Genomic DNA, 21,832 nt, shown 5'->3' with positions numbered 1-21,832 from the left:
TAGTTCATCCTTTTTTAATACACAGTTCAGATTGGTTTATGAACATTTTGTATTTCATTGCAGTTATGTACATCATTTTACCTACTTTCAAATATTAAATTCATCTATCTCTTTTAAAAAATACTTTTAATCAAAATATAAATATATAACTGTATAATTTTCTTACTTCCTTTCCCTGCTTCTTAACCCACCCTCCCATTTATCTCCCACTCTCAAATTCATGGCCTCTTTTTCTCTAATTGTTGATATATTAAAAATATACATATATTTTTGTGTGCATATTCCTAATATGCATGATCCTATAATATATATTCCTAAATGTATATTGTATATATATATATGTATGTATGTATGTATAATATATATTCCTAAATGTATATTGCTCAGTCTATATGTTATAGTGTTAATCATTTGGTATCAGATAACCAGTATGTGTGTGTGTGTGTGTGGGGGGGGTTACCTAGGAAAGACTATTTCTCCTGCCTTCAAAATTGTGTTGTTGCCTCTAATTTTTTGTTTGGACTTGAGATCCCATGAGATTTCCTCCTTCCATGTTAGCATGTCTGTTGGTGACATCCTTGTTTAGGTTTTATTGAGACAGCCATGTTGATGTAACTTCATGGTTGTTTGTTGCTTCTCTGACATTTCTAGACACAACAAATTCCCTGTTCCTTTTACATACTTTCAGCTTTCTCTTCTGCTATGATCCCTAAGCCTTAAATGTAGGAGTTGTAAGTTGGGTACCACGTGATCACTTTTTCTATGCATTTTGGTTGCTTGTGCTTTTATGTAATGGTTTTCATCTGTTGCAAAAAAAAAAAAAAAAAAAAAAAAAAAAAGAAGAAGATTCTTTCTTTGATGAGGGGTGACACCTATATTTATCTGTGGGTGTAAGAATAAATATTTAAAATGTAGTTAGGAATTGTCCTGATTTAGTAAAGTGGTTGTAGGTTTTCCTCCAAGGACCCTTACCACTAGTCCTCAGAAATTGGCTAGGTTTCTAGTATCAGACATGATTTTCCTCTTGTTGAGTGAGTCTTAAGTCCAATTGGAGAGCTGTTGGTTACCACCAAAGTAGGCATGCCACTATAGCACTGTTAGGTATATTGTGATTTGCTGGTTATTGTTGTAGCTCATAATAACTAGGTAAAACCGCTGGTTTTCTTTCTTTCTTTTGACCTTTGCATGGCACCTTCTAGTACTGTGAAAGCTAGTCCTTAGGGAATAGAATTTTAGGTCAGGTCCATATGGCTCCTCTGGGTCCTGTTTTTGATGTACATGGTGTTTTACCTTCGTCCTCTGGGTGGTAACCAAAGACAACAGCAACAGCCTATAATGCTGTGGGAGTCTCTTGGACAACCCTGACCACCAATATCATTTATCTGTTAGTAAATCTTTTCCGTAGTAAGAAGTTCAGCTTTGAGTTTTTGAACTATATTTAGTGATAAATGCTTAAATCCTAGTCAAGTCCTGGGTATATTAGTTAGTCCAGATGCTAAGACATTTATCTCAATTAGTTCCAAGTAACTTTTAAAATGCTATACATGTTTCAGAAGACAAGCCATCATACATAGGAAAAAGGCACACTAACTTCTACACTTTGACCCTCTTTGGTTTAGACATAGATCAGGATAACAGTCTTTTCCAGCAAATAAGTGTTTCTCTTATCCATTCAATTAGGGGCTATTTTCAACTGTCTCTAGATTTTTAAAATTTAGTCCCCCTTACTAACCTCTATCTATGTTTTTGTGAAGTGCAAAAATCTGAGCAGCCAAACCCCATTTGCCACTAGCATGACATCAACATTCTCATCTGAAAGAGTAATTTATGGCTGGGAAAATAATTGGGCAAGGAAGAAGGGGAGGTGAGTACAACCAGCCCCTGATGCTGATGCTGGACGGGAAGTGGCTTTTTGGAGGATGCTCAGGAGAAATGAATAGAACTGCTGGGTTGAGAGAGGACAGATGGGTGGTGGCCAAGACTGGCAAATGGAAGACAGAAAAGCCAGTAACACAGAGATAGCCCAAGGAAGTCATGCCAGGAACAGGGGAATTTAGGCAAAGTGCATAAGTAAAAAAGAGCAAATTGTTAAAGTACCATGTTCCAGTTTTAATTGGAAGCCCAAAAGGGGATCAGAGCTAGATCTTCATCCTGGATACTCTGTTCTTCTTGTAGTCTGTCTTTAATCCTACCCATCCCACTCCTTCTCTAGTTTCTTCTCTTCTTCCACACCCCCATTTATTGTAACATTTCCACATGAAAGATTTACATGATGTCATCATCACCCCAACAATCAATAAAAACATAATGCAATTGTTTTAATAAACACGAAAAACAAAGAGAATGTGACTAAGTCCAGGAAAAACCAGGCAAGAGCCCAAAACATTGCATCTCCAGGAATGCAGTTAAAGGAATATCCCTCTGATCACATCCAACACCACCTCATGGAGCTTGGATGATTCTGAAAACTTTTTTCCAAGATATTACAAGTGAATAAAAATACTATTTTAAAACCCTTTTCTCCGAAGCATCTAGAGGTCTACAAGCTCTACAAGTATGACCTTATTTATTTATTTATTTGCTTTCATTCCTGGTTTTAGTTCTGTTTCAAGAAACACAAAAATTACCTTTTTTGGGATTTCCATTACCTGGGTGTCCCTTGCCAGCACATTCTACACATGGGTTAAATAAACTGTGTGAGCATCATGGTTGGGAAGTAGGGCAAACAATAGAAGAAGGGTTATGCTGTCCTAATGTGAATTGGGAACTTTCAATGCCTATGGCTTGTCTGTTAGAATAGCAGCTATGAAACGTAATCCTAAAGGAAATTCAAAAACTATTTCTGCCTGGCTTTAGCTGTGAAAAGCTCCCTTTAGTTATTCCTCTTTTGGGGGATGGTACAATGACCACTGTCAGAAGTACTTCTTATGTTTAAGGACTACTGAGTTCTGGCTAAGTTGCTCCTTCAATTAGATTACATAATTATAATATGCTCATTCTGTATAATGTTACTTATATGTATGTTCTCAAATCTGACCATTTGGTGTTAGATTGGTGTGCTCTTCCCTGGGGAAGACTATTTTTCTTGCTCTCAGCCATCCTAAGTGGCTTGTAGTTCTTCAAATATGGTTGAGGCCTAGTGAGCTTCTGTTCACCCTACCCCTCAACCCAGAACCCTGTCCATATTGACATGTCTGTTGGTGTCATCCTTGTTCATGTTTAATCAGGCATATTGGTAAGACTTCATGTGTTTAGTTTCTCTGAATTTCTAGAAGACATACTATCACAATAAACTCCCTTTTCCTCTGGTTCAGAGTCTTTCCATTCCTATCTTCTGTGATGTCCCCTGAGCCATAGACAATTGAGTAGTGATGTACATGTATACCTCAGAGCTATATTAGGAGCTGCCCCCACCTAATCCATTAATCTCTGCATTGTGATCACTGTTTTTTTTTTTTTTTTTTTTTTTTTTTTTTTTTTTTGTGATAGTCTCCATTTGCTGTGAAGAGGAGATTCTTTGACAGGGATGGTAGCTTCACTTATGTATGGGTATAAGGATAAGATTCAGAATGTTGTAAGGAATTCTGATGGTCTAGAAAGTGTCGGTAGTAGATTCTTTTCTAAGATCTATGAATTTACTAGTCCCAGGAAGATGACTAAATTTTCAGGACCAGGAATAATTTTCCTCTTTAAGTTCAATTAGACAATTGTTGATTGCTACTGGTATGTAAGTGACATTTTTTGCACCTTTATGTGTATCTTGCCATGTTGGTAATTGCTTCAGTGTTACAGTTTGGTAGGACTCTTTAATTCAGTGGTTCTCAACCTGTGGGTCACAACCCCATTGGGAACTGAATGACCCTTTCACAGTGATCACCTAAGACCATCAGAAAACATTGATATTTATATTAAAATTCATAACAGTAGCAAAATTACATTTATGAAGTGGCAACAAGAATACTTTCATGGTTGGGAGTTACCACAACAAGAAATGTATTAAAAGATCACAGCATTAAAAAGGTTGAGAATCATTAGTTCAATTTCTTTACTCCTTTTGCAGCTTGCATAGTGTTTTCTGGAACCTTGGAAACTAGATCATAGGGAAGAGACTTTCAGGGAAGATTCAGCTTGAATCTTCTGAGTTTTGTGTGCTATGTATGTGGTGCCTTCAGCCATAGGGGACAACATTAAACCCCTAAGAGGCAACTAAGGGCTACATCAATAATCTATAATGTTTTTGAGAGTCACGTTTTAACAGTCTTTCAATTCGTGTATAAGTACATATATAAAATTGTTAAGTTTGAAGTCAGTGTCTTATGTTTTCTCTTGCTATGATGAAACATCATGACCAAAAGCAACTTGGGTAGAAAAGAATTTAGTCTGTTCACGCTTCCATATCACAACTCATCATGAAATGCAGTCAGGGCAGGAACTCAAAGCAGGAACTGATGCAGAAACCATGGAGGAATGCTGCTCACTCATTTGCTCCTCATGGCTTGCTCAGCCCACTTTCTTGTAGAACCTGGAACTGTGAGACCAGAGGTCACACCACCCACAACAGGGCTGGGCCCTCCTTCATCGGTCACTAATTAAGAAAATGCTATACAATCTTGCCTACAACTGGGTCTTATGGAGGCATTCTTTCCACTGAGGTTCCTCCCTCTAGCTTTTGTCAGGTTGACATAAAATTATCCAGCACAGGTATCAATCAGATAACCCATTGTTACTATAAAAAAGATAGGAGCAGATAGGGGGATTTTCTCTGGATTAAGGGATTCAAGAAGGAAATTAATGAACAACATCATTTACAGAAGCTTTATAATGTATTCTGCTCCCAAAACTCTTCTAATTTTTACTTCTTACAACTTGTTTCCTGGACGCTTTTTTACCCTTTCTTTTAAAAAATAATGGTTTCTATAGACATATGATAAAACATATATAACTGAACTTCCTGCCATCATACGGACCAGGTGGTATGAAGACACTTATGAAAAGCTGAGAGGTTGAAGGCTTTCCTCTCCAATCAGAGCATAATTCTCAAAACAAAGAATTATCAACATCAATGAGTTTGTTTTGAAGAAATAATTCCTATGAAAATGAAGAAATTAGAGTAATGTCAAATTAGATGCTTCATGCAGAAATTGTGGTTTTTCAAAGCAGTAGAGTTTTACTTAATGGGAAAATAACTCAAATGTATCTCTTCCTAGACTTCATGATAGGCATGTCTCTAGACTCTCTACCCTTCCAAAAATCTTTGATAAATGGAAATGCTATGATAATAATCAGATCTGGCCCAGGCATTATCTGCCATTTGGTGTGACATTCTCTCTTTGTGCTTGTCCCCCAGAGCATACATGAGTGTGAAGGAGCTAAAGGAGGCCTTGCATCTCAACAGTACTCATTTCCTCAATGTCTACTTCGCCAGCTCAGTTGGGGAGGACCTTGCAGGTGCTGCCACATGGCCTTGGGAAAAAGAAGCTGTCAGTCACTTGGGTAAGGGAAATGAACTATGATATATAAAATCAAGACTATTTGAGAAGAGTTTGTGTGTGAATTCAGGGGCAGGGGAAGACAAGAAATATGTAATCAATGAATTAACTGCTTTAGGTCGAGAAGTAGAGATGGGTCAGTCTATAAAAATGTTTCAAAGTAAAAACTAAGAGGTGGTAGATCAAACACCTAGAAAGCTCTAAACTGACTCCATAATCTAGAGACAGGCCAGTCCTGGTGGACCATTCCACCTTCAATCCTAGTTACTAAGGATGTTTGTTCTAAATGATCACGTTTCAAGGGCAAGTCTGGGCTGCTTACTGAGACTGTATCACCAAATCAAAAGTAAAATGAAAGAACACATTGCATTCAAGAACTTTCATCAACTGCTGGTGACTGCACTGTGTCTGAGTAAGAGTGGGCTAATCAACAGCCAGGCAAGTCTAGAAGAAAGACTTAGGGGACCTCTCCCTTACTGTTAGAGAGATTCAGGGAAATGGGAGTCCTTGCCTTCTGTTCTATATTCACTGGTGACACAACCAGGATAGTCACACTCCAGTGGTCACATAGGTAACCATGGTTAAGATAAATGGGTCATGAAACAGTCATGAATCGGGAAAAGGGACAGGCAGTTGGTGGGGCTAATAGAGATCTCAGGGATTTAAGAGATTGTATGGGTGGGAAAGTAACTAGAATGCAGCATACACATATATAGAATTGCCAAAGAGCTAACTTTATATATAAAAAAAATGAGGGCTCATTGTCATGGTTTATATGTCACGCATGGATGCTTGAGAGAAGAAATATGAAATATCACTACTTCAAGATTACCTTGGGCTACAGAGTTTTAAAAATACAGAAAAAAAATACCCAAAACCAGAAACTAAACAACAGCCACATAACCCTACGTGCAAATAAATTGCTCAGGTGAGGTCCAAATGACTGGATCTATTTTAAATCTTAGAAAGGGCCTAAAGAAAAAATATCATTAAGTGCCAAACTGTAAAACCTGGTTTAGTACTAATGGAGTTGCTGGACCTTGTAGTAGTCTGTACCAAGAATCAGGTGGGTCTCTTGCTTAGCTCGGACACTCAGGGAGACTCTAGGGAATTGAGACAGGTTGCAGTCATGTTTTCAAGATGACTAAATGAACTGGAGATACCCTGGATTCTTTATGAAAGTCAGTGTGAGTTAGTGTAACCTTCCTGGTGACAGTGGATGTACTAATGTGTCCTGTTAAATAATCCAATCAATAGTGATGATTTGAATTGCTTCATCAGAACAACAGTAGCAGAGAAGACACAAAGCCCTGAGAGGCAGTACCTTTCTAGTTACCTCAAGGCACCTTTTGGGTGGATGTGTGAAGGGCTCTGGCAGCAAGGTACACTCAGCAGCTGTTGGCTCTCAATCTCAAAACTTAAAGAATGATTCTTCTGATTTTTATTGTGATAAATGCACAAAAGTGAGCCTGATGTCCTATTATGATTTTCCTCTCAGAACATTTGCTAATTATTTAGGTATGCTTTACCAGAGACAAAGCCTAGAAGAAACCAACTCCAAAATTACTTCTAAGAGATTACAAAATAGAACAGTGATTTTAAAAGTCATATCACAGAAGGGAAAGAAAATGAAGTTGCTATCCTATTACAGAGAAAGAGCATTGAAGACTTGATACAACAGGGCAGAGTAGGTTGGTTTATGTTGGACTTAAAATCCAACCAGAAACACTTTCAGTTAATGTTTACAGGAACCCCTCCTGCATCTGTACTAATTGCCCAACCAAAGGAAGATATTTTCTGGGGAAGATCATGCCATCAGGAGCACCCTACATGATTTTATGTGTAGTATCTATCAGTCAATATAAAATCACTTGATATTTTCAGGAAATACAGTCAAATGGTGGGAAAAAAAACAATTCAACAACAAAAACAAGACAATATGACCCATAGACTTTTTAGCTATTAGAGCTTTTAGAAACTAGACTAGTAAATATAATTGGCTAATATGTAAAAAGTACATATTAGCTAGGGACCTGGTTAGGAGAACTGGGATCCTTAGGAAATCATCAAGTAAAAATTTTAGAGCTAAAAGCAGTACTAGTAATTCTAATTTAAAAATTAGTGAAATGATAATGATAAAGAATTAAAGACTTAAAAGAAATTTTATAAATTGAAACTCAGAGGAAAATTATGAAAAGATAAGAAAACGTTTTGAGAAATACTTATTTGGTTAGATTATTTACATGAAACTTTTTAATGAAATTGGAGTTCTAGAAGAACAGGATGAAATGGAAAAGCACATAGTATTTAAAGAGATAATGTCTGACCATCTTTTAAACTAACAAAATTATCAATTTGCAGATCAAATGTGTTTTACAAACTCCAAACAGAATAGGTTCCAAAGAAGATTATGTCTGGACCATGATGAAGTGATGAAAACCAAATACAAAGAGAAAAATCTTAAAGTTAGACAGTGCAAAAATTTGTTATCTGAAAAGTATGATAATAAGACAAATATGGTGTCTTATCAACAAAAATCACATAGCATGAAATATTGGGATCATGATACTTTTTAAATGTTAAAGAAAATAGTTGTTGACTTAAAATTCTGAATTTGACAAGAATATCATTTGGAAAGAAAAAATATAAAATATTTTCACACAAATAAACTCAGAGATAATTTATACCAGTGCTGAAAGACATCCTGGGAAATGTTGGGAAGCAGAAAGAAAACTGTCTTGTTTAGAGACATGGAGATGTGGAAAAGAAGTGCTGGTGCCAGAGAGAATAAAAATATCAAAAGCAGACAGCAATACTTTAGTTTATAATTATATACATGCAGAATTAAAACATAACAAAAATATTACAAAAGACAAAAATGGGGTGGTGCAGAAAATGAATGCATTTAGAGATCCCCTTTCTTAGTTCAGAAAAAGCACCGATTCCACATCATTCTAGGCAGAGCATTAAAAGCCCTGTTGTAATCTTTAGTTTTTTTTCTGTTCAAAGATTGATTAGTAAGATTGTAATAAACAAAATGATACTGGTGTGATGGTTCAGTGGTTAAGAGTGCGTACTGCTCCAGTGCAGAGGATTCAGATCCAGTTCCCAGGACTTACTTGTAGCTCTCTCAACAACCTGTAACTCCAGCTCCTGGGATTCTGACACCCTCTTCTGGACTGTATGGGTACTCACACTCATGTGCAAATATCTACACACACACACACACACACACACACACACACACACACACACTTAAAAAAAAAAGAAGAAAAGAAACTGTAATTAAGAAAACCTAATATAGTGTAGTGATTACATGAACATTATATGGGCCCCAGCTAAGACTAAAAGGTTGTCAAGCTACCAATAAGTCCCATTAGCTGATGTTCAGAAGAGACAAATGTTAAATATAAGAGCACAAATGGTTAAAGTGAAAGTCTAGGGAAGTAAAATAAATACCATGAAAATACTAATCCAAAGGAAAAGAACTTTCTAACATCAGATGAAGTACACTGTTAGCTGGTAGTATTAGTAATAAATAAGGCTAGTTGTATAGAAGAGTAAATTCAATTAGAAGATGTAATGGTGATGAATTTGGATTTGACCATTAACATGCCCTGAAAACATAGCCATTTATAAAAACAGACAAATCTACAGTCATAGCTGGTGGTTTTAAATAATTTCCTCAGAAAAGATATGAGTAAACATTCAGTAGATATATAGAGATTTGAGAAATAAGACTAGAAATTTGACTCAATTAACAGAATCAGGCCATGTATTTACACAGAGCAGAACATATATTCTTCTCATGTGCTATGGAAAACTTATCAAAGGAGTTTCATAACCACAGAGTAATTTCAGAGGATGAAAGTCATAAAACTTTTCTCTCTCATCTCATTGTAAATAAGCTAGAAATCAAATAATAAGACAATAAAAACGAGGAACACCCTGAGTATTTAGAAATTAAGCAATATACTTATAATTAACCATAGGCTAAATTATAGTGGAAACAGGAAACTATTTTAAATAAAATGATTATAACAATATGTTATACAAAAATTGTTATGCATATGGAGACACAAACAAGGAAAACTTACAGTTTTTATTAGAAAAGAAGAAAATTTGCATATCAAGCCAGAAAAAAAATAGCATATTAAACTCAAAAAAGGAGGACATAAGGAAGTGTTACAGTCAAGACAGGAAATAAATTTGTTGAAAATAAACTTCAATATGAAAACAAATTAACAGAGCAGGTTTTGAAGAGAGAAAACAAATTATAGGGGAAGTGTATTGATAAGTTCCTAAAAAGATGAACTCATCCATAAAAACAATGGCAGAAAAGGAATCTACTCTATCATAAAGAGTGAAAGAAGTAGGCTTGAAATGATGGTGCAAGCCTCTAATCCCAGTACTCAGGAAGCAAAGCAAGGCAGATATATTTCTGTGAGCTGAAGGTCAGGATAGCCTATATATACACTGAGTTTCAGGCCAGTCAGAACCACATATAGCTTTCATATGGCTTTAATGGGAAATAATTATTTTCAACTAATGTTTTTGGAGAAGTTTGAACTTTGCAAGCAATAGAGAAGTTAAGTCAAAATAAAGCATCTACTTAAGTGTAGAAAATGAAAGTAAGGAATGCCTAGTAGAAAACATAGGCAAAAATCTTTGGAATAGGACTAAGCAGAAAGTGCATACATAAGATACCAAAAGCATGGTTTGGAAAATAAAAACTCACCAGTTAGATTCCAGCAATGTAAAAAACCTTTTGCTGACAAAGAGTCTTCTAAGATGCATAAAGAAACCATTGGCTTTTATAAGATAATAAAAAGCACATATATGGAAAATGACTTCTATTTAGAACACACAAATTCTCAAAACTTAATATTAACAGAAAAATTAGACATTCCAGTTATATATGAGCAAAGATAAAAGCAGACATTTTATAAGGAGAATGCAGAGATAAAAAAAAATAATCACAAGAAATAAAGCTTCACCACATTAACTACTAGAAAAATGCAAGTTAAGACTACCAGGAAGTATTGCCACACACCTATCGGAGGAACTAAAATAAAAACCTACCTTTGCAATACTGCATGCTAGTGAGGGCCTAGAAAAGCTGGCTCTGCCATACTTGCTAGTTGAAAACTGAGAATGACATAGCCACCCTGAATAATTTGCAGAATTCTTATGAATATGAGAATACCCTGCTAGATAGTGGTACACACCTTTAATCCCAGTACTTGGAGGCAGAGACAAGCGGAACTCTGAGTTCAACTCCAGCCTGGTCTAGGGAAAGAGTTTCTGGTGTTGGGACTGAAGGCATGTGCTATTATGCCCAGCAAGGAGGGATGTTATAATGATGGGCTGTGTCTGTATTTTGAGTGTGGTGGTGATTTTGTAATTGTATACATCTAATAAACTTACAGAGAACTGCACACATGCAAAGTACACACAGGTGTAAGAATTGCTTTGTAACATCTACACATAAGGAAGAAACTGGGTATACAGTAGGTGTGTTGTGAATTTTTACCGACAAGGGGGGCAATTAAATAGGCTAGTGGTAGAATTATATTTCAATGTAATGATGCAAGAAATGTCTATAATTTATCTTTTGAAATTTTGACTCACAATGAGTTGCAAAAACAGCTATGGATATTTATATTTTGTTCTTAAAACTCAAAGGAATGAGACTGCTCTCCTGCAACATGGTTTTTAGTGTGCATTTAAGGAGATGGGCTGACCAGCTCACAGCTCTAGTTGAGTATGAATTTTCTTGCGTATATATTTGTTGTTTCCTATTTGACCAAAATTGTGGTTGAAAAAGAGAATGCCAGTGTAGACTGTTGACATGATATGACAGCGGAAACCATTGAGGATTTTATGAACAGCCCTCCCAAAAGTCTAGGTAGGATTATGTTTGTATCAGTGTGCAACAGCTCATCATGTTCAAGGTTATCTGAGTGACCTGCACACCATCCTTAAAGTTGGAAAACCAAATGCAGTTTCTGATCACCAGTGACTTCCACTCTATAGAAACCCCATAGTTTATCCTGCTTTGCTATCCACACCATTTCTATTGTCCAGTATGATTTTGTCTTTCTAATTTTATGATAATGGATGTAAAATTTTTATAAATAACATATGAATTAAAATAATGATTCAAAGAATATTTGACTAAATGATGAGTCAGCACTTCTATAAGTCACTGATATCATAATCATAACCCTTCATTCATTCAGGTGTGCATGCATGCGTTCACTCAAGGAACAACTGGCAATACAGAAATAGAATAATACAAGGACAGAAAAGTGCACAGCACTAGTGGGAGACAGACATGTAACACATGCTTTTGCTATTGTATCATAGAGCAACAAAGGGCTAGACAGGCCCATTGGGAAAAAGTGCCACACTCTTCTGAAAGCGTCGTGGGTGGTATTCCCAGACATCACTGGAAGTGAGCGCTGAAGGACAGATAAGGCTGGGGTTTGCTTGGCAGACAATGGGAGAATACCCCACAGTGAAAAACCGAGAGATGCCTTGATTGACAGCTGGTAAAGCCTGGCCATGCTTAGAAGTGGAATAAACTCTACATGACTCTATTTGTACTCCCCAAACTTATCTTTTCCTTTTGTGCCCCCACAAAGATTTATAAAAACCTCAATGCTTCCTCATGTGTTTGTGAAGTAACATGAAAAAAATTAATCTATAAATTCAACTAGTAGCAAGTAATATGGAACTGACAACTTAGTTAAATTATGAAGTGCTAAGAATTTCTTTCCAGTATAATTTTCATTTCAAAGGATTACTTTCTACATTTAGACAAAAATTTGCATTGCTTAACCATTAGGGAACAAAAATACAAAGAAAAATATATTTCAGTGAGATAAGTATGGTTCCACACACCAAGATCAGTTCTTGTGCATGTGGATGGGTAGTAAATATTACTGTAATGTGTTAAAGTATCAGTTGTATTATTTGTTTTCTTTGCCTTAAAGTGCAGAGAATATTTTCCTACAAAGTCTTACCAATATGACTGCCCAAATTTGAGCTGAACAAGGATGACACCAGTGGACATGTCAAAGTGGATGGGGGAAAGTCTAGGGGGGCCTCAACCCTACACAAAGAACTATAGCAACTTAGGAAAGTGGAAGTGGAAGGAAGTTCTCTTCCCTAGGGAAGAGCACATTAATTGGTCATCCAGTGCCAAATGACCAGCCCTAAAAACACACACTATGTATTAGTAATAGTATATAGACTAAACAGGTTAATTTAGGAATATGTGAACGTATATGTATGTGTGTGTGTGTGTTTGTGTGTGTGTGTGTGCACAATAATAATTAGTGGATAAAAGAGGCCATTATTTAAAGGAAAGTCTGGATATATGGGAGAGTTTAGAGGGTGGAGAAATGTAATTATATGGTAATCTCAAAATAAATAAATAAATAAATAAATAAGGAAATGGGAGTTCTGTTTCACTTAGGAAAGATTGTGTCAAGGCAGAAACTATAGCAAAAGTTGGAACAAGTGGGAAGCCAAAACAAAATAAAATATGATATGATAAATCAAAACCCATCTTATCACAGTTGGGCAAGGCAAACCCACAGAAGAAAAAGAACCCACGAGAAAGCACAAGAAACAGAGACACGCTTATTCACATACTCAGGAATCCCATAAAAATCACTGAAATGAAAGTGATAAGAAATTCATGGAGGACCTGGTGCAGACCTGTGCAGGCCCCGTGCTTTCTTCTCCAGTCTCTGTGAGTTCATATGAGTTTTGCACAGTTGATTTAGAGGCCTTGTTCTCCCAGTGTCCCCCATCCCCTCTGACTCTTACCTTTTCTACAAGGTTCACTAAGCTTTGAGAGGAGGGATTTAATGGAGACATCCTGTTTAGAGCTGATTGTTCCACTCTCTCTCTCTCTTCCTCTCTCTCTCTCTCTCTCTCTCTCTCTCTCTCTCTCTCTCTCTCTCTCTCTGTCTCCCCTCTCTCTCCCTCCCTGAAGAGGTGACTGACCTGTTAAAGGCTAGGCTCACACCAACAACAAAAAAATCTTTTTACTATAAAGACTCGAAGAGTATTCTTTTATAAAACACATCCTGGCAATTGCTGAATTCTTGATTTAAACACACACACACACACAAAGTCTGGCAGAGAAATGATGCCCAGTACATGCTTTGTGAACTGTAAGAGGAAGCTTGTTACCTTCGCAGTCCCTTTCTAACAAGATCTGCAGTCTGAACTCCACCATATCATTTTTCTCCCATGTGCATGACAACTGAGGGCAGGTGTAGCTGAAAAGGCACACAGGTAAATAAAAATGACACCACATTCTGTAATATCTTCATCTCCATCTTAAACACACAGTGTTTGTTCAGTCTTGTCTGGAACAAAATCTTCCATCCAATGAGGGTACAAGCTGCAGAAGCAAGTAGGCAATAAAAGTCTGAGAGATGTTTAATGTCTAGGCTGGTTCCATAAAGGTCCACATCTATTTCCAGATCCCATTAAATTCTTCTTTGTTCTTACAGTTTTCATTTATTTCTCTCCCTTTGTCTGTCCACCCACTTTTGTCATTTTCTTTCCCAGCCTTTCCCCAGAACACTCCTTCTGAGGACACTAAAGCCCATTTAAAAAAAAAAAAAAACAACAGATTTTTCCTTTGTTGTGGAGAATATGTATGGTAGCCAGTGACTGGAGATAATTATATAGACACCTACAGACCGGCCATGACCTCCCTGATTTATAAGCATATAACATGGAGCCCTATAAGTTTTACAGAACTGTTTAAAAGGCATTTCAACCAGTGACTTTATACCAATTGTTAAGTTTCTTAACAAATGGCTTTGGGAATCATTCTCTTTTTTACCATGAGCTACTTTGGCGGTCTAGTGATAGGTCTGGGGAAAACTAGTGAGAACTTGGGAACATAACATCACTCTGGAAGCTTGGCTTTGCACCGCTGAAATTTGTCTTTTCATCAGCAACTTCTCTTTCTTTTCTCCCTTGGTAACATCCCCGAGACCACACAACAGCTTTGCCTTATTGTTTAAGCTTGTTCTTCATAATCAAAGCTGAAAGGCCTTCTAAGTAGGCACATCTGTACTCCCCCTGTAAGTACATAACAGAACAGCTGTGCCACACATGCTCACCAGTTGCTAAATGCAGAGTTCCATTCACTCTGTGCCACATTTTGAAGTTTGAGCATACCAGCCCTGTATTGAGTTCAGTTCTTAATGTACACATGTAAACATGCAGCAAATATAAATGTATTCCATGATTGGCCCTAATTTCTGTTTTGAACACCCATGTTAATGAATAGTAGACATTTACCCAGTTGAGTCTCATTGCATTCGGGGCTTCATCTAGCTAGTGTGATGATTTGTACATCCTGATTACAGAGGGCCCATGGTCTGTTTTGTCCTTAGTCACCAAGTGATGCTGGCCACCCAAGCTATCCATATTTTTCATTACAGGGTCATGCTCATGGGGTCACTTGAATAATTTATATGGCACTTTGTCTCTTGGTGCTACCCATGGCCAATTTGGCCTCACTCCCTTTCTATCCAACCATTCTTCTTTGGGACTGGCACACTTACTCAGAAATTCACCTCTAGAAAAGGCAAAAACATGTCTTAAATTTTGATACTCAAATGACAGGGTGATCAACTTTATTGGGCCAACTGTCACTTATACATTCCCAACACTAACCCTTTCATCTTCTTTCCTTCAATTTGTGGGTCTTCTCTAGGCTAATGTGGTAGTGGAAATGTTGATAGTGTGAAAGCAAAGATGATGGCCCTTAGTTAGCTTGTTATACTGGCCAACGCACAGTCCCTTTAAGACTCAGATGACAGAGACCTAGGAAAACTCACCCAGGAAAGAATCTCCTACTTTCTTACTTTCAAAATTCTGTTGTTTAGCTCCTAGTGAGGTAAGATATGCAGGGGACTTTGGCATTCTTAAATGGTAGCAACTAAAGACTTAGGCAAAAATGTTAGTATTTTTAAAACTTTCCTCATCCATTCATACTATTGTAGTTTCTCCCGAGTCCTGCCATTTATTGGACCCACTGCCATCTACATCATTCTGATACTTACTCTTTACTGAATATGGCCAAAGCAATATGGCTTCATTTCTAGAGCACTGGACATCTCTAAGAGACAAACAGTCTAAGAAAAACTTTGTTGTTTGGGACAAAGCAAGTCTTGAGATTACACTAAGACATGATACCAGGGTTAGTCTGAGACTGTAGCAGTGGGTGACTCTCAACTCTGGATGGCTGACGCAGATCTCTCCTTATTCTCTTTCTTAGGCACTGGAGATTACACTTAGTCTCATCTGGCAATTTTGAGGATGAAAGTCAAGTGCTTCAGTGATGGGAAAAGAAAGGAAGTAGGGAATGAGCTTTAATAAGGAGGGCAGGTAGAAGTTAGCCACTCAGCCAGCAATCTTCTCATCTAAACCCATTTCTGTGTGATTTCCTGTCCTCTGAAACAGCTGCCTTGGAGTCCTATAGAAATGGGGTAGGGTGAGTGGGATATATTGCTAGCTTCTTGAGAGTAGGAAAGGCGAACTCAGAAGCAACATTTTCAAAAAATGTAATATTTTAATAACCTTTTGAGAAACTCATATAATATATTTATCATATTTATTCCTTACCACACTCCTCCTCCTAACTGCTCCCAGATCTACCTTTAATCTTTCACATATTTGTCTTTAATTTTATATATGTATTATATTATTTTATGTATATTATATGCATATAAATACAACCAACTGACTTTATTTATTGTTACATGTTATCAGGATGAATGGTTAGCATGGAATAACCAATTAGAAGACTCATCCCTGGGGAAGATGATCTCACTCTCTGAGAAGTTATTAATTGCCCATTCCTTTCCATCTGGAGTGAACCTCTATGAAATTTCCTCCATCCAAATTGGCATGTCAACTGGTGTTATCATTTTGAAGGCCTTGTTTAGGCAACTATGATGTTGGGATTTCATGGGGGCAGCTGCCCTGGCCTATAGAGAAGACGTAATATTGCAGTAGCTGTTCAGGTCCTTTGTATGTTACAGTTTTTCTGTTCTCTCTTCCAAGATGTTCCCTGAGCCTTAGCTATTATATATGTATCACATGGGGCTGAGCACTTCATGGTCAGTTGTTTGTGGACAGCTGTAGACAAGTAATTTTCTTAACTCATTTGTTAAACAGCTAAAGTGTGTCGAACACTTTTCCTTTGTTTTATTTATTGTGTTTGTGTTCACATTCGTGTGTGGAAGCAAGAGACTGATGTCATTGATGCCAATGCCTTCTTCAACCATTCATTACCTAAGTTTTTGAGGCAGAATATCTTATTTAACCTGAAACTCACCTCTTCTGCTAGACTAGTTGGCCAGAAAGCCTCAAGAATCTCTGTCTCCCTAAGATTGTGCTACTGTACTGATCTAGTTTTCTCTGATGGGAGATGGAGATCCAAACCTAGGCCCTCATACTTACAAACTAAACATTTACTGACTGAGCCACAGCCATGGCTACAAATACTCCTAAAATAGATTGATGTTAGTGTTATCACCCGTGCTTTAGAGGGGGTGAAGCTGAGTTCTAGGAGACCAGATGGCTGTTGACAGCTAGATCATAGAAGAGATAGGTACCTCTTTCCCTGGATCCCAACTTCATGTGCTTCTGCTTATAGTAATGGCTTTTAAAACACTGCTGTGTGAACTCTACTCTGAAATACTTATATTTATTTGTTGATGCTAGCATTTATAACTTCATTTTTTACTTTTCAGAGTTGATTTAATGTATGTCTAGAGCTGAGGCTCTCGTCCTTATCATACAGCCAGGTCGTCACTAAGTCTGTAATGACCCAGGAGAGATGTTAGAGGAATGTTTGCTGATTAGTTCTGTGGGTGTCTGTAGAAATAGGGAAGTATATTATTAGATACCACCAAGTTAGTTATAGACTATTTTTGTAGAGGCTGAGATGGACTATTTGGGATTTCTGTCAAAGAATGACCAAGGAAGGCTTGCTGGTCATCTTTTTCTCAAAGATGTTTTCAAAACCTTCCATTACAGGTGGTGTTGTCCTCAACCCAGCCTATTACGGCATGCCTGGCCATACCAACACCATGATCCATGAGGTCGGACATGTCCTGGGACTCTACCATGTATTCAAAGGAGTCAGTGAAAGAGAATCCTGTGATGACCCCTGTAGAGAGACAGTGCCATCCATGGAGACAGGAGACCTGTGTGCCGACACTGCTCCTACACCCAAGAGTAAGCTGTGTCGGGACCCAGAGCCAGCTAATGACACCTGCGGTTTCACCCACTTCCCAGGGGCTCCATTCAATAACTACATGAGCTACACAGGTATCACCACAGACTGGGTGCTTTTGTTTCCTCTTAAGATCACTTAAGTGTCTTTGGGAATTGGTACAGTAGATGTAGTTTAAGGGAGCCAGGGAGACTCATGTCATAGAGCAGGAATATTTTTTGTATTGGATATTCTTTTATTTTCCATGTGTTTGAAGTAGTTGACAAAATGCTAAGATATTACAGGGTCTTGATTGCATTCTCTTCCATCAGAGCTTGAAATGAAACACATTTCTATCATGAATAGTTAAAATGGGACAAAGGAAAAAATCCTCTTGAGATCTCTTCAGGTTTTATAACATGATGATTCTCATTGAGGCATTTAACCTGAATATGACTAGTCTGACAGTGATAAGTGACAGGTCTCTTAGTAAAGATGTCTCTTCAGTACTTTTATAGAGAGTTGACAAACTGACTTGATTAAGTGCTAGAAATCTTTTATCTTATACAATGTAAAAAGTGAGATTCCCCTTTTCCAGCAGGACATTGATTCCTAGCTTACCTGTGCCCAAAATGATACTGTTTATTTTTTTTTTTAATAGTGCTTTGTTGGCCCCGTGGAAAACTGTATTGTGTGGCCTTGTTTTCTTTGGGGCCATCTGGATCATACATCTCACTGTTGTATCAGACCTTCCTTATGTTTGGCAAAAAGTAACAGGAGTTTTCTTTTAATGATGGGCATAATTATAGCTAAAAATGACAATTAATTTGATTTGATCACCTAGTCCAATAGTGATAGGTTAATTTTTAGTTTCCTGTTTAAATAAAAGGCAAACTACCAGACCCTGCTCATGACTTTGAAGGTAAGAAAAAAAAAAAAAAAACAATGATTTAACTGGTTCTGCCTGTGGCTTCTTAAGATGTTTTCCTCCAAATTTCATTGCAGTGAACAATGAATTAAATTCATAAGTATCAACAACTCTGTCTCCCTTAACCTGGAGTAGGTGTCCTTGGAGATGCAGAGTCTAGGAGCAGAGCCTCCTTCAGTACCACCTTTAAGTGTGGCAGAGACAATGTTGAGAAGCAGATGTGGTGGGTTTTGATCTACTCTAAATAGAAAAACCCTTGAAATGAAGATCATTCCTGTACAAACTGTGTAATGAATACAGTGGTTTTACTGTCTCCGAAAGAAAGATTGGGGCCATAATTCCAACTCCTAAAATTTCCCTGACATTTCAGCTTCATCTGAACTGAGCACCTCCAGTGAATATTCACCCTCCTTGGGTATATAGCAGATGAAGGTTAATTCCGAACACAGGTGTAGAAACCCTCTGCTGAAACACTGCCATCTTGTGGTATAATAAGTATGCAACCATACGTTTGGAACAGTGGTTCTCAACCTGTGGGGTGGCCGCATATCAGATATCATGCATATCAGATATTTACATTACGATTCATGACAATAGCAAAATTACAATTATAGAGTAGCAATAAAAATTTATGATTGAGGGAGGGGTCACAATAGCATGAGGAAATGTATTAAAGGGTTGCGTTGCGGCATTAGGAAAGTTGAGAACCATTGTCTTAGGACAAGCCTATGATTTCATGACCAGAGTCTTACCCTAGGACAAGGAGAGAATAATGAGATAGCTTCTGGAAGATGCAAGTTTAATGTCTCTGCTTTTCCTCGCCATGTCAGGATTTCTTTTTAGAGAGGAATGAATTTCTTTACTGAGTCTAATGCTTTCTGAGTCTAATAAGTGGGAGATGTAGGAGTCATGAGAATACAGCGAGATTCTTGCCCTGCCTTTAGACACTGGTCCAAATTCAGCCTTCACATCCCCTTTTTTGTCTCTACAGATGATGAGTGCACTGACAGCTTCACCCCTAACCAAGTGGCCCGGATGCATTGTTATTTGGACCTCGTATACCAGCAATGGAGTGAAAGCACAAAGCCCACCCCCATCCCCATCCCACCCATGGTTATTGGGCAAACCCAAAAGTCCCTCACTATCCACTGGCTGCCTCCTATTAGTGGAGTTGTGTATGACAGGTGAGAGGTGCTCCACTATCTTTGAAACATTTCAAAAGTGGGAAAGAATATAAAATGAGGAGAACCCCCATTGTGATGTAAGTGTGTACATGGCTGCCCAGGGCTCAGCTCCTTAGCAAGGCTAAAGGTGTCTCATGGGAGCCAGAGATTCAGCTTGTGTGCTTGTCCCTCACAAGGATGGCCTGGCAGAATTGACAAAGCATGACCCATCTGTCTTAGCCAGCTGTTCCTCTGCAGGGTAAGGCTTGCTTCTTGGACAGTGGTTACTGGGGAAAGGGAAGCAGACCATGTTCCTTTAGTCAGTTCTAGGGTAAAAAGTGAAAGTGTAGGAGTATACAAACTCAGCATTTCTAATACCGTCACTGCCTCCAGCTGAACCCTGTGCTTGGCCTGATGGCCACTATCTGGAATTGTTACTCTCTGTCCTTATTTGTCCCCTCTATTGGCAAATGTTTTTTTGTTTGTTTGTTTGTGTTTGCATTTTGTGTGTGTGTGTGTGTGTGTGTGTGTGTGTGTGTGTGTGTGTGTGTGTGTGTGTGTGTGTGTGGGCGACTGCCATGGTAGACAATTAATCCATACTCATTGAAGTCAGTCACAGCACCCAAAGGCAACTGCCATTCTTCCTTTGCTTACTTATAGACTGAATCTCAGGGAATTCTACATACAAAAGCAGGGAAAGACATACATACATACAGCAGACAGAGAGAGAGAGAGAGAGAGGGAGAGAGAGAGAGAGAGAGAGAGAGAGAGAGAGAGAGAGAGAGAGAGAGGCCTGATATGGCAATGGGGGCTATGGCTTAACTGAAAACTGAAAAGGGACCCCATGCAGACTTGGCTTTCTGGAAGCCTCCACCCAGAAGCTGAATAACAGGAACAGTTTTTTTTTTCTGTGTTGTTATGTGGGAGACACTGTGAGACAGCTGGCTTTACCTGTCTCTAGTAGTCCTCACAGTGGGCACCACTCCTCCCTGTGAGTGAGAAATGCACAGGACTTTCTTAAGACCCCACAAGGTAATAAGGGGGATTCAGAAACAAGGAGTACAGAATAGATTAAAAGAGATGGATGCTTTGAATGTTGAGCTTTCTTTCCCATTTAGCAGGTGGACATCTACTCTTTTATTTTTCTCAATATAATATTTTACTAATTCTTTAAGAATTTCATATGATGAAATTTGACCATATTCACCCCCAACTCCTCCCTCTGACTCCTCCCAGACCTACCTTCCCCTTTTCATAACCCCAAATTTGTGGCCTTTACTGTTTTTTTCAAATAACCCATTGGGTCCAATTTGTGCTGTCTGCATACTCATGGGTGTAGGGCCATAGGGCAGTGAGTCTTCTTTGTATAACACTTCTCTGTGGGTATCTGGGTCCAGCTAAGAGAAGAATTTCTCTGGAGCATATCCTCACACTCTTTGATTTAATAAAAGCCTGGGCTTGGGCACAGACAAGGAGAGTTGAGGACACAGTAAAGCCAGTGGATTATTTTTTGAAACGATACTCACAGTGTCTTGAAATCTTTGTCCCTTGACTCACACTTAGTCATGCCATCATTTAGCACTCACAGCACCACAAAATAGTTTGCATCGTTATCAGCACACAGGTTCCCATGAGCTCCTTTGGTGATTCAGCAAACATCTATGCAATGTGTCTAAAAATCATCTTCCTGCAAGTGTGACCTTGTGTAGCTCTGGCAGGACCGTCCTGTGTGGGTACATGCAAACCCAAGTTTTACATCAGTTTACATAACACGTGTAAACAATTTAATCTTTCAATTCTCTCTCTGGTACAAATGTTACGATAAAGCAGACATCAGAACTGGCTCGCTGAGAGTCTGTTGGCAGAAAAGATTGCAATTTGCTTCCTTTTCCCAGCTAGGTGGGCTAGTTTTGAGGCCTCCTAGCACGTGTGTTGGAGAGACTCACGTCACATGCTCAGCAATTTGTGTCATGCCTAGAGTTATGTTTAC

At 38.1% G+C, this 21,832-nt stretch overlaps 1 protein-coding gene across 1 annotated transcript in view; it reads left to right on the top strand.

Annotated features, from left to right (window-relative positions):
* Pappa2 (pappalysin 2) overlaps positions 1-21,832 on the top strand; it is a 232,006-nt gene that overhangs the window by 71,029 nt on the left and 139,145 nt on the right. The window contains exons 3-5 of the mRNA XM_051186063.1: positions 5,348-5,493; positions 17,574-17,867; positions 19,671-19,863. Of these exons, the coding sequence (XP_051042020.1) occupies positions 5,348-5,493; positions 17,574-17,867; positions 19,671-19,863 (633 nt within the window). The remainder of the gene's footprint in view (positions 1-5,347; positions 5,494-17,573; positions 17,868-19,670; positions 19,864-21,832) is intronic.

Source organism: Phodopus roborovskii, unplaced genomic scaffold, assembly GCF_943737965.1.
Source record: "Phodopus roborovskii unplaced genomic scaffold, PHOROB, whole genome shotgun sequence".
In the NCBI taxonomy this organism is placed as follows: Eukaryota; Metazoa; Chordata; class Mammalia; order Rodentia; family Cricetidae; genus Phodopus; species Phodopus roborovskii.
Note: the sequence above shows the minus strand (reverse complement) of the source record. Positions and strands in the feature narration are given on the sequence as shown.